This window comes from Ceratosolen solmsi, unplaced genomic scaffold, assembly GCF_000503995.2.
Source record: "Ceratosolen solmsi marchali unplaced genomic scaffold, CerSol_1.0 scaffold13, whole genome shotgun sequence".
Taxonomy (NCBI): domain Eukaryota; kingdom Metazoa; phylum Arthropoda; class Insecta; order Hymenoptera; family Agaonidae; genus Ceratosolen; species Ceratosolen solmsi.
The window spans coordinates 8,457,799-8,476,119 of NW_011948418.1; the positions used below are offsets into that span (position 1 = coordinate 8,457,799).

At 33.2% G+C, this 18,321-nt stretch overlaps 2 protein-coding genes across 2 annotated transcripts; one reads left to right on the forward strand and one right to left on the reverse strand.

The window, feature by feature from the left end:
• Positions 1–11,595: 11,595 nt before the first annotated feature.
• On the forward strand, positions 11,596–13,239 carry LOC105360437 (uncharacterized). The gene is given in 5 exon segments (XM_011497332.1): positions 11,596–11,892; positions 12,678–12,743; positions 12,745–12,903; positions 13,036–13,076; positions 13,078–13,239. Coding segments are annotated over 5 exon segments (702 nt in total). The 3' UTR covers positions 13,217–13,239.
• Positions 13,240–13,535: 296 nt separating this feature from the next.
• Lac (septate junction protein lachesin) lies at positions 13,536–16,403 on the reverse strand. The gene is made up of 6 exons (XM_011497090.1): positions 15,928–16,403; positions 15,284–15,522; positions 14,831–15,087; positions 14,303–14,706; positions 14,009–14,126; positions 13,536–13,885 (listed from the first exon to the last, which is right to left on the reverse strand). The coding sequence occupies exons 1-6, from the start codon at positions 15,974–15,976 to the stop codon at positions 13,864–13,866; spliced, it is 1,089 nt and encodes a 362-aa protein (XP_011495392.1). The 5' UTR covers positions 15,977–16,403; the 3' UTR covers positions 13,536–13,863.
• Between the last annotated feature and the right edge of the window lie 1,918 nt (positions 16,404–18,321).

Below are 18,321 nucleotides of genomic sequence, written 5' to 3' on the forward strand. Positions count from 1 at the left end.
TCCTTATTCGATTGTTTTAGAAAATAGCTATGTGCGTACGAATGTTTTGTGTGTACGTGTACGTATATATATATATATATATATAATTATTTTTTTACAACACTTTTATGATCGTTACGTCATAGTCTACCTTTTACCCTTTTAATTAGCGTGATATTTCACGTTGCACGTCAGTCATCTCGGTTAATGGAATGTTAAATATGTTTCACACTCGTAACTCAATTATCTAATTTAACAATTATCTTAGTATTTAAATTACTTTCTGATTTTTCGTGCACGTAGATTCGTCTATGAATTCACATTCAACTATATTGCCAAATGTTGTAAACGTACGTTCGGCTGGAATATTTTTAATTTGCATACATGTATTGATGTATCGTATTGTAAATATAAATTTCATTTCTAGTTTTAGTTAATAAAGCGGCAGCTATTATTGATAATATTAACAAGAATTTCACTAATAACGATAATGTTCACTATCCGAGGCGTTGCAGATATTTGCTATAAAATTATTTTTATCTGATTTATCAATATCCCTTGAAAAAATAAATATAACTTGCACTGTTTTGAAACTAATAATAAGCAAAAAATAATATTCCAAAATATTCGTAGTAAATTGTCAACAAATGTCCTAAGATTGTCACTTTTAAGGTAAAACTGATGTATGCTAACGGCAGTCATTCGTAATAATTATTTTACGAATAGAGATATAATAACAAAAAATAAATTAATAAATAAATAAAATGTCACGTAATTCAATCATGGCATTGATTAAGGAGATGCGCATCCCTTGACTTCTGCACGTGGCATATCGCATAAAAAAACATAGGTGGGGCAGGATCAAATACACTTGTATATGACTGAACGTACAATTTTAACTCTTTCAATCCTCGTGGGATGAAAAGAATGTGGGACAGTATATATTGGCTCGTCCTCGTTCTTCAGGCAACTAAGGGGGTTGAATGGGGCATTGGGAAGGGGGAGATGCATGGAGTAGTTCATTGTTTTTCCGATGGCCATTGACGATCCGGGAGAGGAGAAATGCTGCGCCAAGGAGGTACGGAATACGCGATGCATTTTTCGTTCTAGGTCGCTTCAAATGGCTGACGATGAGATTGTGATTTACTTTTCCGAAAGCTAATAAATAAATTTGTTTAATAATAGAAATCGTCGGTGACTAGAGGATAAAAAAAAACGATGTGTATTGTACCGGAAAGAGAAAATAAATTATTTCTCGTAAGAAAGTAACGATGTTGAAAAATCACTTTTTTTTTTTTTTTTTTTTTTTTTTACTTGCAATGTCCTAAATATATTAATTATTTTCCCAACGGAAATATTAAATTTAAATTCACTAAAGCTATTAGCATGAGATACGAGTATTATATTAATAAATTCAAAATATACAATTAATTAAAAACATATTTGCTATTTTTATACAAATCTAAAGATTTGTAATTATACGTAGTATTTTATATCAACCATATACTAGAATAATATAATAATTCAGTCATAATGGCATTTTTATAAGGTAATAAAGTAAAGAATCTTTAATAGTTATAATTGAATTTAATTATACCATATTTAAGGACGATGTAAAATAATTTTACTTGCAAACAATGTATTTACGTATTTTGTTACTAGACACTGGTTTATACATTATTTATACAATTCCGACCCCCCCCCCCCCCCCCCCCCCCCCCCTTATTTATTATTAAGAGTTCTTCAATAACATTATTGTATTATATTCTAAATTATATTCTGAAATCGTCGTGGTTAGTATTTTCATCTGGAAGCTAAAATTTGCTTATTCCAATTTTTTTCAATATTTTTCACTCATTTATTCAATATTTTACACAGTTTACACAGTACTCATTTAACACAGTTTACATTATTCTTCAATTCCTTTTAAATAATAAAATATTATTTTTCTATAACGGATAATTGATGTACAAGATTATTAAAAAAGAAAGAAAATAGAGTAATGTTTTTCTACGATGGCAACGTTGCAACTTGTTTAATAATTTCAGAAACACATTCTCAAACCCGACCAATCATTCTATCGAAGATGAAGTTGACGCGTGGGTAGATAGATGCCGCGGGCAAATCATACGAACCGAGTTCAGCTCAATTTTTTGGCGAATAGCGTGGACGAGTTACTTCTGCACCAAAGCGATTAACAACGCCCAATGACGTAGAAATTACCCCGGTAAGTGTATCGTTGTGGGAATTGCGAGATAAAAATTTCGATGGACACATTCTCTTGCTCTCCAAGTATCAACGTGCGTTGATAAGAAGTTGCAAAAAGGGTGAGTTGTTGGGTGTCGGTGGAGGTGGTAGAGGCGGTTGAGGTGGTGGTTGTGGTGGTAGTGGTGGTGGTGGTGGTGGTGGTGGTACACGCCGTCCCCGTGACCTGATTCCGAAGAAGCGTGGTGTAGGGGTTGAACGAACGCCCTCGCGACGTCAATGGTGTCCCCGTTTCCGGTTAGCGTCTCAATGGACAGGGGCGGGGGTACGAGGACATAGAAAGAGGAGGAGGAGCCGCGCCCCCTTGACCTAAAAGCGAAAACTGAATCGAATCGCCCGTTCGTTCATGTATCCGCCCGCATAGAAAAGCCTGGGGTTGCCCTCGCAATTGTTGTGCCGTGCGGTGCGGGGTGCGGGGTGCGGGGTGGGGGGGGGGGTGTTGGGGGGGGGGGGGTGTTGGTAATTGCTTCGTGTAGTTAATTTTCGCTCCGGTAGATTTTGCTTGATTATTGCATTGTGGTTTTTATGCGGAAATGTACGAGGCCGTAGAATCACGTTGATCAAGAGACGGGATTTTACGCGAATGTAGGAAATTACGCAGTTGGAGGGCTTTCGTTTCAATGCGACTTCGCGCTCTAGTGTGGATGCGTGTATGCGCGCGCGCGCGCGCACGCGTGCGTAGGTGCATAGCTTGGGGTTTACGTGAGAGGCGCGTACGTAATCAAATAGCGTTGGCTCGAAATGAATGAGGTTCGGGTTGTGGTAACTCGACTAAAAGCTTTTGCTTTAACGTGATTTATGAATTGTTAGCCCAAGAGAAAATTTGTTTCCATCTCATATATAACCTAATGAGAACATATTTATAAATATAGATTACTTATTTGAATAATAAATATAGTAGTCAAAAAATAATATTACAATATAGGAATTTGAATAAATTTGCATCTCGATTGTTTTAGTTTTTGATTCAAATTTTTTTTTAAATTATTTAATTTATGTAATGTAACGAGGATAAAATCTAACGCACAAAATTGAATTATCTATGAGAAATGAAAGACTCGTCCGAATAGGTAAAAACATCTTGATAAAGACTATTTATTTTTCTAATTCTTATATACTTTTAGAAAAGATGGCAAATTTCAAATTTCACAAAGTTCGTTATTTTCAATCATTCGTAATTTCAGTAATTCGTAAGAATGAAATGTTATTAAAATTTATTCAATGTTCCTCACTTTGCTCTCACTTTCACTTCACTCACTCTCTGCAATAATTTCTCATTCTACATTATTGAAATCTAAAATATAATTATGTTTTTCAAAACTACTTCCTTATCCAATCCGAAACCTTACTTAATGTAATAAATATCAGACTTTTATTTGCGGCTGAAGAAAAAGTGTATAATCGTTTATAATGAGACAAATTTCAATGTGTTAAATTGAAATTCGACCACGACGAGTAACTTAATTGGCGCTTCTTTATTAAGTTCGTGTAAAATATTTAAAAATATATATTTTCGTATTAATTAAAGATATTTTTTAATTATTATTGATTGTAAGTGATCCAATTGCATTTCCATCGATTTCTAAATCTTGAAAAAATTCATTTCAATCTTATTACGACACTATGCGCACATGTAAATTATTTAAAAAAAAGAAATAATTTTCTGAACGATATCTATAAACTTGTACTTGTACGGATAATCTCGCAGTACCGATGTTATATTAATCTAACAAATATTTTTGCAAATCAACAGCAATTTTGCGAGTAATAAAGTGAACTTTAAATACGCACACCATTAGCGTAACGTTTCGGTCGGTCAGCTGTAACATTTACATGAACAGCACAAGCCGTTGGAAGAAAAATCTGACCCGTTACTTATCAATATTTCTCTAAATATACTTCATTTATATAATGGTAAACTAGCATTTGATAAGACTGCCTGGCCGCTCAATTAACTTCATCAGAATTTGCTTGCTCAGATTTTGAAGGCTGCCGTAGCTCGGGACGAGGGCGTCATTTGCCTCGTAGTGGGTCATCTGACCGATGCCCACCACGCGAGCCACAAGTTAAATTTGTAAAAATTCTTTGCTTACGTGAATTAGGCGTCCCCTTGGCTTCTAAGACTACAGTGCAATTTACTTGGAATAACGAGCATTCAAATTAGGTCTTAACGTAGAGACAATGATTAATATTAATAAATAAAATGTAACCTACATGCAGCTATAATAAAATGTCACCGCAGGCAAATTAAGGACAATTAAATGATATTTGCTGTTCAATGATATTTGCTGTTGAGTTTAGTGATTTAAGATATTTTGATCAATATTGTAGCATTGATTCTCACGACTATTTTAGATTTGATTGGACTATCAAATGTCAAATTTTCATTTACTAACATTTGTTTTTTTGTGTTTTAATTTTTTCTTTTTTTTTTTTTTTTTAATTTCAAATTCATTATTATCAGATGAAATATTTATTAATTTTACGATAATAAAATTAATTAGTATTTTAAATTTAAGACACCATATACGATGGAATAGCAATTGTTCTATGTTTAGAAGAAAGAGGCAATCGGTAATTATTTTTTATAAATACTAAACGTGAATTTGAAATATTAAGTTGTGCTTAATCGTATTTTTAGATAATTTTTCTATCTTTTTTGTTATTGCAGTGATTGCGGCATTAAATAACATGTAACTTTGATTGTAACGTAAGATGTTTAAAAATACTTTTAAAAAGCCAATACTGATTAAGAAAATAATGATATTTATTGAAAATACGAAATGACATTCAATTACAAAATAAGCTGGAATTTTATAAAGCTTTAAAGTATGTTTAATACGTTAGGAAAAATAGAGAATGAAAGGAATAATAAAAGTATTTTATCGATGAAAAATGGAAATAGTGTGAATAATCAATAGTCGTATACAATACCAACAAAGATGTTTACTCGAACCATTTATAAAAAGCATTTGATAAAAGTTACAATAATATAATACTAATGCTTGGTAATATTTTAGAAGGTGAGACATATCATTAATACCGTTAATTATTTTAGAATATCTATTTATAATAATTATAGCACCTAATATAATAGCGGTGAATTTTAATTGTTTCTTTTTTTCTTTCTAAATATCGAGTATTATTATATAGATTTATATAGATTTCACGAGCTCAGTGTATTATCAAATTATTTATAAGCATTAATTCGATTTGTTTCGATTAAAATATTGATTGGACAAAAATAAAATTAGTTTAGTTGGTATCATTATTGATGGGATGATAAATATGATAGATGTAGCTAAAATTTGCAGTGATAGATGAAACTTCGTTACCCATACCTGAACTCATGGAAAATCTAATTTCTTTGGAGAAGCAGTTAAGATCATATTTTACTGCAGAGGCTACAACATATCGGCTGTGCATCAACAAACGATGATTATTAATTAATTATTATATAGCATCATATTCACGTGTAATTATACAATTTGCGTATAACTGATTCTAATTGTTTAAAACTCATTGCTTTATTTGCGATTGGCTGTAGCTGTGATAATCCAATTGGCTGCACATGAATTAGTCAATACATTCAAATGTGGTTGGTTGTCATCTCGTACATCGGCGCCTCGTTTATTCAGGAAGGAAATATCAATTTTGTTTCTAATTCATTACTTCGTGTTTTTTTTTTTTTTTTTTTTTTTTTTTTTTTTTTTTTTTAACGATTATGCTAATGTAAAAAATCTCTCTACAGGGATTATTATTTGATCAAATTAACTACTAATCGTGGATTAATTGTACACACGTTTAGTCGAGAGGCTAATTGTGTTTGCAAAGATTAAACACGAATCTTGAAGGAAATGATTTAATTGTTGGTTCACATTCTTTTTTTCTTTTTTGTTTGTATTTTTATCATACATTGTAAATGAATATATAATCATACAAACTTGTATTTACGTAAACGCACTAGTATGGAATAACTACTTGAAGTTTATATTTTTTGCATATCCATTCTATCTAGTTTCGAATGAAATTATATCGTGAGCGAAGTGGATCAATCATTTGCAATGAAAATATGATTTTTAATCGCATTTTTACAACTGAAATTATTACTTTTGTTGCTTATAATAAATACATTGATGGGCAAACTATATAGAAAGAGCGTGACAAGCGATATTGCTTTAACAGGCAAATAAATAGTCGAGAAAGGGATGAACTTTTGTGTCGTGAAAATTTGTTAAACATGAATTTCAAAACCAAAGTTTTGAAACTTTTTTTTTTTTTTTTTAGATAACGCGCATGCAAAGTTTATGCATGCGTTATCGCAGTCACGCTTGCTTTCACGTTCGGAGAGAAATTGATGTGTATGTATATAAACACATCTTTGTTACTAGCTTCGTGAAAATGTTCTTCGGTACATGGATTAGAACATTTTGTTCCAATTTCATAATCATATTTTTTTTTTTTTTTTTTTTTTTTTTTTTTTTTTTTTTTTTTTAGATAATTCAAAGAAGGGGTACTGAGATGTGAAATACAGCTTTATAAATACATCAGCCAATTTCGTACTCGATATTTTTTATTTTGTAAGAATATTGGCTTTTGTATTTTAATGTCTCGTCTAAATAAATAATTTTACAAATAATGTAGGAAAATTTGTCGTTCGCTCGAATAACGCTAATGATATTATATATGTAAATATGGAAACTAAGGATTGCAAAACTTACATAAAGTAAATATTGTTCAACAGTGGTTTTAATATTTAAATTATGCATTTCTACAATAATGCATTTATAAAAATTTGGCAATGTACATAACATTTATATACAATTGGACTAAAGAAAGACAAAAAAAAAACAGGCTTATATTTAAATAGCTATTGAAAATGCAATAAACATGATATAAATAAATTGAGTTTTTTTTATTTTTTGTTATTGTTATTAATTTTTTACTCCAAGGAAATAAACATTCAAATTATACTTTTTGTTATAGAATACCTAAAATAATCACAATGGAAACATTTACCTCCATTTTATATTCAATATTCCATTTTTCATATATTAATGCAATTTTCGCCAAACCGTTGAATTTTTCTATAACAAGTTTCCATCCATGATTTATCAATATTCTCCCATTATGCTTGTACAACCTGGACATTTGAACATCCATGCAAGAAATGCCAATGTTTCAAATGAACATTTCACTTCGATGCCGTGGCTTTAATAAAAGTGCTAGATAATGTCAATCTTTCATTGGGACATCGCTTGGCTTAATTCCTGAACGATTTTTTCTCATCGACGGCCACGAGCGCCTATAATAACCGATCGGGAAACGGGGGAAAAAAATCTCTTTCTCGCATAAATCACTAGCAAAACAACCGGAAAACGTGCCGAGGAAAAGGCCAGTAGTTAGATGCAGGTACGACGAGTCTACTTTGATCTCTCCGTGTCGGTATGCAGCAGATGCTTAAGACCTCGTAAATGCTTGTGTAGGTAGTGGTGTAACAGCCGGTGCTCGTGAGTCGTTTTACTGGTTGCGCTAGGAAATTTCGGGCGTCTTTAAGGCCTCGGTATAGCCGTTTCTATAGCGACACGATAAAGGAATCAATTTAGTAATGACCGAGGCGAAATAACAGCTCGCAGGACTATTTTCGTGATAATGATTCATTTGAGAGGAATGTTTTTTAGGGAACGTGACTTTCGTGTTTCCTTACACTTTTTTTTTATTTGTATTTTTTTTTTTTTTTAAATATATCGTTGGCATTTCTTTTTCCTCGAGTTACTTGGATTATTATTTTATTATCTCGGACGTTCTGTGTGAAATTCTTATATTCTATGTGTCAAACATAGGACAAAGAGGTGAACATTATCCGAAAAATCTTAATTAAATGAGTTGCGTCTTTGTAAAAACGTGTTCAGTTAAAGGCAATTCGATCGATCTAATAAAAATTCCATACACATTAATCCAGATATATTGTGTATTTGGCTTGCATTTCGTCGGTAAAGAAAATTATCCAACGTCTTCCTTATGAAATATTGTATACGCGTAGGTATGTTTAGAGGAACTTGCGTAAATAATTCGAAAACAGGTTGTATTGTTGTATTATTCAAGATCCAAATAAAATCGAACAACACAACTATTACCACCTTTCCCTTTGAGCGTAGCACAGTGTATTGAATTCTTGGAAAGGCCGGAAATAGCATCCGACCGAAATATTTCATTCGTTAAAGATCGGTTGATAATTGCTTTAGCGTTTACCTAAGTAACAGTTGGCAATTATCCATTATTTAAGAGCTGAGAAACGTTTCATTTTATATAATTTGTTTTTTATTCTTCTATATATATATATATATATATATATATATGAGTAAACAGCGATAACAAAGCAAGAACCCAATAAATAATTGGAAAATCAAAAAAGGGCGAGTTTCGCGACCCCTACATTGCACTTGGCGTTAACACATTATCAGAGCGTAAACGGACGTAAAACGTAATCCGACTGTACTGCGATTTTGACACTCGATGCAAGTTCATTTTAAAAGAGCTGGAGCAGCTAATGGAATTTCCAAGTTTTGACAAGCCTCCATGAGATATTTAGGTGTAAAGCAGCGGTTGATTCCCATTCCCGGATCTCGCGAGCGATAAGGAACTCAAGTTACTTCACTATAATTGATATCCTTTCTGCATTACATAATTATATTCTTTCGAGTTTAGGTGAGTATTAGTATGAGTTCAGGTACTGAGGAACTACTGGTCTGATGTTCTTTTGGCGAATAATTGCTTGAATAATTGAAAGTTATTAAAACGTGAAATAATGAATTTATATCGCTTCGTGGTTAGATTGGTGCTAAGATGTTTCTCTAGTTAGAAAATAATTTTGATAGATAAGGACTTTTATGCTTTTAAACTTAACAAGGGTTTGCTTGTGTATTATTAGCATTTTATAAATGTAAGCAATTACAATTGATATTGGCGTTTAATTGAATTTAAAGTTCACCATATTTCTTAAAAATGTATATGTTAATTGTCCATTCATAATAATGGAATTACGTACTTATTAGTTTGTAGTGAATTAAAATTAAAAAATTGTGAAATATCATGAATATATTTGTTACACTTTTGATGTTTTTAATTTAGATCTTTCGGCTTAATTTATTATTATGCATTAGTTATTATTTAAAACGCTTTTAGTAGCATTTTTTATTATTCGTATAGCACTATGAATATCGTATAAATCTTTTGGTTATATTTCTTTGTGGGGCCCATTGAATCATTTTAAATAATTATTTTTCCATATCCATTATATTATGTTTTATTATAAATTTTAAATATTGTTACCGAAGCATAAAAAAAGAAAACGATATATATATATTTATTTCGAGTTAATTTATTGTCTTATTCACTTAACAAAAATATTATTAAACTTCATTTAATATTTTGTTACTAGTAAGCAATATGTATATATATATATACATAATGTTTTTCGATTTCGATGTAATAAATTACTTTATGATACTTTTAAACAGTACTTTCTACTTATTTTAAATAATTTTTATTAAGTAACTGTTAGATTTAAATAGATAAATATTTTTAGACTGTTTAAAATAATTTTTACTTTTAAATGAAGAATTATATCCTGATATCAATATTTAATTGTTTATTTATATGACACTCTAATTTTTTTTATTGAATTTTTATTTCTTTGGGTTTATAATTGGCACTGCAGTTATTTACAGCTTATCTTAAATTATTATTTAATCATAATTATTTTCGATGATTAAATAAACTTTTCAAAAATATATTTTCAAAAATTATTGCTCTTATATCTCTATTGTTCTCATTTATCGTCCGATAATTTCCTATTCATTAATCTCATTCGAAAATAAAAAAAACCTTTCACTACATGGTAAATCCGTACAATTTTGCTTTTTAATACGTTTCAAAAATTTGTCACTACGCCATCTCATTAAAACTTGTTTAATTTCAAGTTCCCTAAGCCATATATACTTTATGCTTATAATAAGTTAAAAGTAATCTATGTTTTAAACATAATAGCTTTCACGTTATATCATGTTTAAATTTCTTTAACAAAGTAATAATGAAAAGTAAACACGAAGATGTTGAATAGGTTTTAGTACCTTTAGTGTATTCTGCTAAAGTACATAAAATTATCTATCTATTTTATTCAAGAATATTCTTTTCAATTAGCTTCAACTGCTTATGTGATAACTTTATATTCTGTTACACTTAAAATAATGATGTACAACATTTTTCTACGATTTACGAGATTAAATAATTTAATGAGTGTTTGGACTTTACGTACCTAAATAGATCTTGAAGGTCTTCGTTAAAATCCATGACTAGGAACCGGAAAATCCCTCTCATCTACGAAGTCATAATTCTAAAAATGTAATATGTATCCCTGGCCTCATATTTATATACACAATATAACAATTCTTATGTACAAAAGATTCCTTCTGTTCGTCAAAAATGACGCAAAATACAAAAGCAAAGTTTAATTTATTAAATCAAGCAGTAATTACATTGACGACATGCTTCTTATCCGCTATAGTATTATTTTTATTTTTGTTAGGTTATAAAAAAATCGCTAGTAAGAAATATTTTTCACGTTGAAAAAAGTTACAAGAAATCAGTTAAATATAATTTAAAAGTATTCAAGCCAATAAGAGATTATGATTGTTAGTAGTTGTACGCAACCTTTATTTATTGATCTTGATAAATCCAATTAATTTACCTAAATTCTTTGTCTTTAACAATTCTATAAATAGGCTTACTTAAATTTTTTTGGGACGTGGGTGGGCGTGGACTTTGTAATTAACCGATGAAAAGTAATTATTTTTAAGCGTTTACGCGATACAAGCTTAATCACGGCCGAATAATTTAGCTGACTACACGTCGCTCGTAATTACCATGGAATTTTATTTGAATCCGAGGGAGGGTTCTCGTTACCGTGTAAGGAAGCCCAAGCATTCACGCATTCGGGGCTTTGGACGCGAAGTAGCTTTTGCGTAGGTGAGCATCGACCCGAGCGATGGCTGCAGTCTGTGGGGCTGCTATTATTTTTGTACCTACGGCGGTATCGACAACACCATCGGGATTTTTAGAAACGACGGATGGTCGAGTGACTGACGTTCACGTGCCCGAGGGCCAAGTAAGCCAGTCTAAATATCTTATTTTCTCGCTTCACCTACGCTTCTTCGGACGTTTGTAATTCATGCCAATGTACTTGATAATGAAAAAGCAATGACCCGACTAGGTAGACTGGCACTTGGTCTACTGGCTTAATGAAACTTGAAATGAGACAATTAGGTGTGCCGTGCAACCAACGACGTAGCAATGGCCTTGAGCAAGCCTCTGTCTTGTTTGGCTCATGGTTGGGACAGGATCGGTCTCATCCATATTGACCAGCGAGTCCTGGTAATTGTAGTGGACATCATCGGCCTCCTCTCAACTCGTCCACTGTACTTTCATAGGACCGTCACTATTTCCGGGACGCAGGAAGAAGGGAGGAACATGTCCCGGAAGCTTGGTAACGTTGAAGCTTTAGTATCCTTTTCAATATTTATGCTTGCCAATATGATATTTCATCATCATCTACAATCATATTCAGTAGTGATTCTTAATACTGTGTTAAAATTATAAATATAAAGCCCGTGTATTTCCATATTTTATATTATCCGGAATTTAATGCGTTTGTTTGTAATAAATAATTAAGTCTTACGAGGCTTAGATTGAATAAACATATTGGCATAAAAATTACCTGAAAAATCTTTGAAACAAAAAAAAAAAAAAAAAAAAAAAAAAAAAAGAAATGAAAAGAAAGAATTAAATAATTAATTTTTTTACTTTTAGTACTAATTAATTCACTGCTATTAAATAAAAAGGTTTAGTTTTAATGGAAATGACGTTGCTTTGTATTTATACGTTTTTTTTTTTTTTTTTTTGTTGCCGTTTTATATTTTGATAAATTGTTTTGCGCCTTTTCCATTATCATTAGGAAAAATATTATTATCTTGATTTTTATATCGTTTTTTTTTTTATTGTTTCGTAACTGCACGTGTGCAATTTGATATATAATTTTTATCGAATAGTATTTTGTCTTTCTTTGAGCTTTTCTTTATAAATACAAATTGTAAATAAAAATGTCTGCAAGACGTTCATTTGAAACTATCGGATAACATTTGCTTTTAATTCTCACAATCTTTCATTATATTAAAATATGTTTTATCCGTCTATAGTTAAAATGTATCAGATAAAATTTAACAATTTAAAACGGGAATTTCGATACTTTTCAATGACATTATTATAATAATATTGAAAATAGTAGTTAAGGTTTGAAAATATAAGATTTTGTCATAAAGCATTTTTCATCAATTTTTTATTTATAATAAAAATTAAAAAAAAAAAAAAAATCTTAAAAACCTATTGACATTATGAGAGTGAACGTATTAATTTTTCAAGGCTTGGATTATCAAGTGAGCAGTTGAGAGGAAAATTAAAGAAAATGAATTTGACGTGATAGTGGATGGCAGAGGCTCGGGATCAGATATGAAATTGGCGATACCTTTGCTCGCTAATGTCGATCGCTTTTGCATATTTGGCATTACTGATCAAAAAGCAAAAGTTACGATTGAACCTTATCGGGTAAGATAAGATCGAGTTATATATTTTTGGCGCTCCATTACATTAGCAAAACTTTTCAACAATAATCTAAAATACTAATGTAAGCTTATCGTATTTAAATATTTTTAGATGTATAAGAATTAAATTTTTTTTTTTTTTTTTAGCATCCATATAAATCCGTTCACATTCCTAAAATGTATTACTACAATCTATGTCAGATACTTATCTGCAATATAATAACTTGGGAATAAAGATTTTCAAGCTTTCCGAGTACTCAGAAGTATTACAAGCATTGAAAAAGGGCAGTATAAGCAAGTCTGTTTTTAAATTATAAAAATTCATGTGTGCGCGCGTTCTATATATATATATATATATATATATATATATATATAATGCACACATTGTACATTCAAAATGTAATGAAAAATAACATGAGTTTTGTTAATACTAAAGTCGGGTAAAAAATTTATTTAACCGTCAAACGGGTATAAAAGCCTAATCTAATATCGTAAAAACATCGTCTTAAAAAGTGACGCTGAGCTTATCGAGATTCTACTCGTAATACAATTGCAATAAGATATGTAAATAGAAACGTTGATGGTTAGAGTATAAAAATTGTGGTCCATCAGATTCGTTGCTTAAATTACTAATTATTGCTCGTTATATCGACTTAGCGCTTAACGCAATTATTATAAAATTGTCAGCTATGCGATCCTATTTGCTCTAAAATCTTGTTCCTTGAGATACTATAATATGAAATTGGTGAATCATACAAGATTCAACCTTGGAGGGAATTTATAGTAAGTTTGATTCTACTTTGATCAAACCGTATTTTATGCTTTGTTATTCTCTCAAGTCTCATCAAAGCAACTGGAAATTTAAATATTACACTTCCTAAGAATGGTGGCGCTTATAGAGACGATTAACAGCCATTCCGAAACCAAATGACGTTGGCCTGCTCCCCACAATAATCCTGGATAATTAATGTTTGGTATTGAGACTTCTGTAACAAAGATAGAGATGAATTCAATGTGACGTCGATATGAAGCGACGTTGCTACAGGCACTCGGAGAAAAATAACAATACCAGTACATTCGGATAAACAATCATTCTTGCATAGGCTTACCTTAGAATCGAGGCTATTAATAAGGCAGTGGCCACCAATGGCCCAGAAGATATTGGAACTACTCCAGCTGCATAGTATGCTTGACCACAAGCGGGCGGGCATACTGGTATAATAGTTTCTGCACAGAAAAGGAGGAGAAACAAACTATGGCATGCTACCTACTTACATTCGACACAAATACATCGATTATCTCAGTATTTATCCACGTGTCTTTACACAGTTACATGCATATAAGGAAACGAACATTTGTTTCATGTACACAAGAGTGCTAAGATATATAATAAATTAACTTACCAAATAGTTCGACTCTAGTTTCAGCTGTACCAAACTTGTTAGCAGCTTTGCAAACGTACTCTCCGTATTGTTTCTTTTCAATGGTGATTACTCGAAGGGTGGTGTCGGTGTACTCGTCGGCTGTAGCAAAGTGAGATATGCTGTAGTGCTGATTGTTAGACAATTGAACCTCGTCTTTGTGCCAAGTGATAGCAGGTGGTGGATAAGCTTCTACGTGACATTCCAGGTCCATATCGTACTGCAGAGCTTGACCGAGGCGTGGACGTGGAGCGGTAATGACCGGTGCAAATTCAATTTCCAAATTGATGTTTCGTCGTGCTCCACGGCCAACTCCATTTTCAGCGACGCAATAGTACGTTCCTCTGTCTTCTTTGTGTACCGATGCAATCTTCAATGTATTACCTCTGCAATGGTTATAGAGTGTCTTTTAATTTTAAGAAATTCAATGATATATCGTATATACCGGTAGCTCTTGGTGTTTTACAAATTTAAAAAAATCACATAGTCATGCAGAAAGCTAAAACTAACCGATAAATTGATCCGCCAGTTGGTAAGATAGCATTGTTTTCTCGACGCCATGAAATTCTAGGAACAGGAAAGCCACCAGCGTAACACTCTAGTTGTATGGGTTGTCCTTCGCTGACAACGAGCGATCGAGTAGAATTATCGCTAATAATCGGCGGTCTACGAACTTGAAGTTCCACTTCGGCCGATATTTTAGTATGAGTGGAAATCAAGATTTGGCACGCATAAAAGCCTGCATCCGTCTCTTGGATATCTTTGATCTAAGAGAGTACAATAATTTTGGTAAATAAGATAGGATTTATATTGAATAGGACTTATATTCAAATTAATGACATATAATGATTTATATTGAATAGATTATATTGAATAAAATAGTAAAAATAGAACAAATGAGTCAGTGGGATATAAGGGGGAGGGAGGGAGGGGGGGGGAGAAAGCAAGAGAGCAATGGCTTACCTGTAGTGTATAAGTAGACGACGAAGGATCTGATCTTAGAGCAAATCTACTGTCTCGAATAATGAGGGCCGTATTGGTCGAAATAGGTAGTTGGTCCTCTCTATTTTTATTAACTTTTATCCACAATACTGGATAATCTTGACTATACTGAACCGAACAGACAAATTCAACGGTACCTCCAATGTTTTTAATTTGCTCTTGAGATATGTAAGATATCGTGGGTGTCCTCTGGGAATGCACTAAAATACAGATATAAACGAAATTAGCGACTTGGTGATGTAGCGAGGCTAGGACGTTGGAAATATCGAAGAAATAAATCAGGAATGTCAGATCGCATTTGTAAGAAACGAGGGCCCTAGTATTTTCAAATGACACGACTAATACGATAAATAAATTGAAGGTTAAAGCGGACTGATAATGCGAGGGAACGCGAGGGGAATAAAAAAAGTGAAGACGATAAAAATATATTTATAAGAAAAGTGTGTCTGACAATGAGAGAGTCGATCAAGTCATTAGCGCGAAAGGACGAAGAAGCACGGAGGCCCAAAGTGGGCTAAGGTAACGTATAAAACGTTGGCGTTAGGCGTTTGGGGCAGGCAGCATCATAACGGTAAGCGCGCGCAAGGTAAGTAAAAGTGGCCGACCTAGGTGCACGACGCAGAGGACAAGGATGATGACGCCCATTTGCTTCATGCCGCCGTCGCCGCTCCTCGTTTGTTTGAAGGTTGGCTTGAAGTCCAGGGACACCTGCCTCGCCCCGCGAATGCTCGAGCGCCGCGGCCTTGACGTACTCCCGTGATGCGTGGGACTCACGACTGCCGCGCACCGATTCACGACTCTACCAATTTACTCGCCGCGACGCGCCCAAGTGCAGCGGCGCCGGGAGGGGGGCAGCGACAGCGGCAACAGAATCCAGTGGCTGGGATAGCGTTAACACGGGGCGACGTGCGGCCCGGCCGATACCTGCCTGCCTAGTTCCAGGCGGCCCCGCCGTTCGTGGTCGCGCGCCCTCTCACCTCTTGGCTACGTCTCTCTCCCTCCCGCGCACCTTAATCGACGGGGCTGCCTACGGGCTCACCACGGCCAAACACCTCCAATACGCGAGTCAAACGCGCTACGGAGATCCGTCGGAGGGCGGCGAATCGCGCGTGCCTCGACCGACGACGACGCGATTGACCGCGCGCACTCCCTACCAAGTTTCCATCCACCGTCGACGACTTTCCAGCCGCTCGATTTTATGACGAATGTGACACGGTTCGATTTATTCCACTCGCCCTCCCAACTCCTCTCACTCTCCCTCCCGCTCTCGCGCGCGCGCGCACACGCACACACGCACACACGCACACACACACACACACTCTCTCTCTCTCTCTCTCTCTCTCTCTCTCTCTGTCTCTCTGTGCCTATCTATATCTCTGTCTTTGGCTTTATTTAGCGTGCGCGCGCCCGCGACCGACACAACGGGCGTCTTTAATCTCATTACCGTTGTGCTCGCTCTTGATTTAATATCTTAATCCCACAGTTATGGGGAAAAATCGGGACGAACGTTTTATCGGACGAGCGTACGCTTAAAAACAACAAACTAGCACCTCGTGGCTCAACACGGCCTGACAGCTTATAATTCAACCAATGTCTTTAGCTCAATAAAGTCAAAGTAATTAATTGCAAGGTGACGACGACGCGTATACTTTGTTGCGCAATTTTCTCCTTTCTTCTTCCTCAAAACGCATCCTTTCTTTCAATATCATTTGTATTTAAAAAATTTTACTCGTTTTTTTTCTTATAAAATTTTATCATTCTGATAGTTTATTATCTTTTAAGGCTTGAGCACATGTACGTAAGTACGGCTAAGTGTTTTTGACAGACGAAATACGTATAAAGTTACTCGATCGTTCAACAAATTCATAAATATTGCTCAATTACAGTATTATATTATTTTCTTTTTAGGGCTACCCTAAAGCTCCAATCGTCTATGAAAATTCTTCTCATGAACGTCTAGAATTATGCCCGATAAAAAAATTCTCTCTGACATCATGATCATTATGAGATTATGACGAAAATCTGTCAACCTTACGAGAACTTAAAAAAAAATGAAAAAAGAATAAAAGCATATAAATCTCTCGTTTTATATTTATATGAATAATGTCACTTTGTCATTATTTATCATGTCGTTTTTATTAAATTGATAACAAAATGCTAGTATTTATCGTCTAGTAGTGCGAGAATCAATTAATAGATTAATAAATTAATAGGATTCGGCAAAATGATTAATTCTTATCGAATAATCAAGATGTAAATTTTTGATAAATTTGACACTTTTAATTACATTATCATATTTTATTATAACAATATATACTTACTATATCAATTAATTATTCAACCATAATCTAAATAAATTAGCAACATATAATTAATGTACTTTCACCTTTTCCTCTCACCTTATTACGTAATTATGAAGATAATAAACTTTCAATCGATCATCTTTATAAATAAACATTAAATTTAACAATACAAATAACAGTGTCGAAATAAAAAGCGCATTGTAAGAGTTATAGAAATAAAAAAAAAAAAAGAAAAAAAAAAAAAAAAAAAAAAAAACAGTTAGCTTCGATCATAGTTGCTTACGCATCTTAGTCTCTTATGTAAAAGTTTAACTTGACTTAAGCATGAGTTGAAAATATTCCATTTAAGCGTAATCTAAAATTAAATGCCAAGGCAATAAGGTGTAATTGCTACTTTTAAGGATTTCAAAGCTTTCTCGAGTATCGGTCAGCCCGCTAATTATTATATGGCTCCGTTCCTTACGATTGCTAATTGAGTTTTATAATCCTCCATACCTTGGGTATGTACAGTTGTCAACAAGCGAAAGGACATTATTGCGTAGTTAAAAAGTATAATAGAGCTAAGGCAACCAATGAGATGTATTTGTCAGAAATTAATCGCAACCCATAATTCGCTGTCAAAAACTATACTGTACTGCTTGTACTGCGCTAGTGAAGAATAACTAATTATCTTGTTTAAATATCCAAGAGCTATTT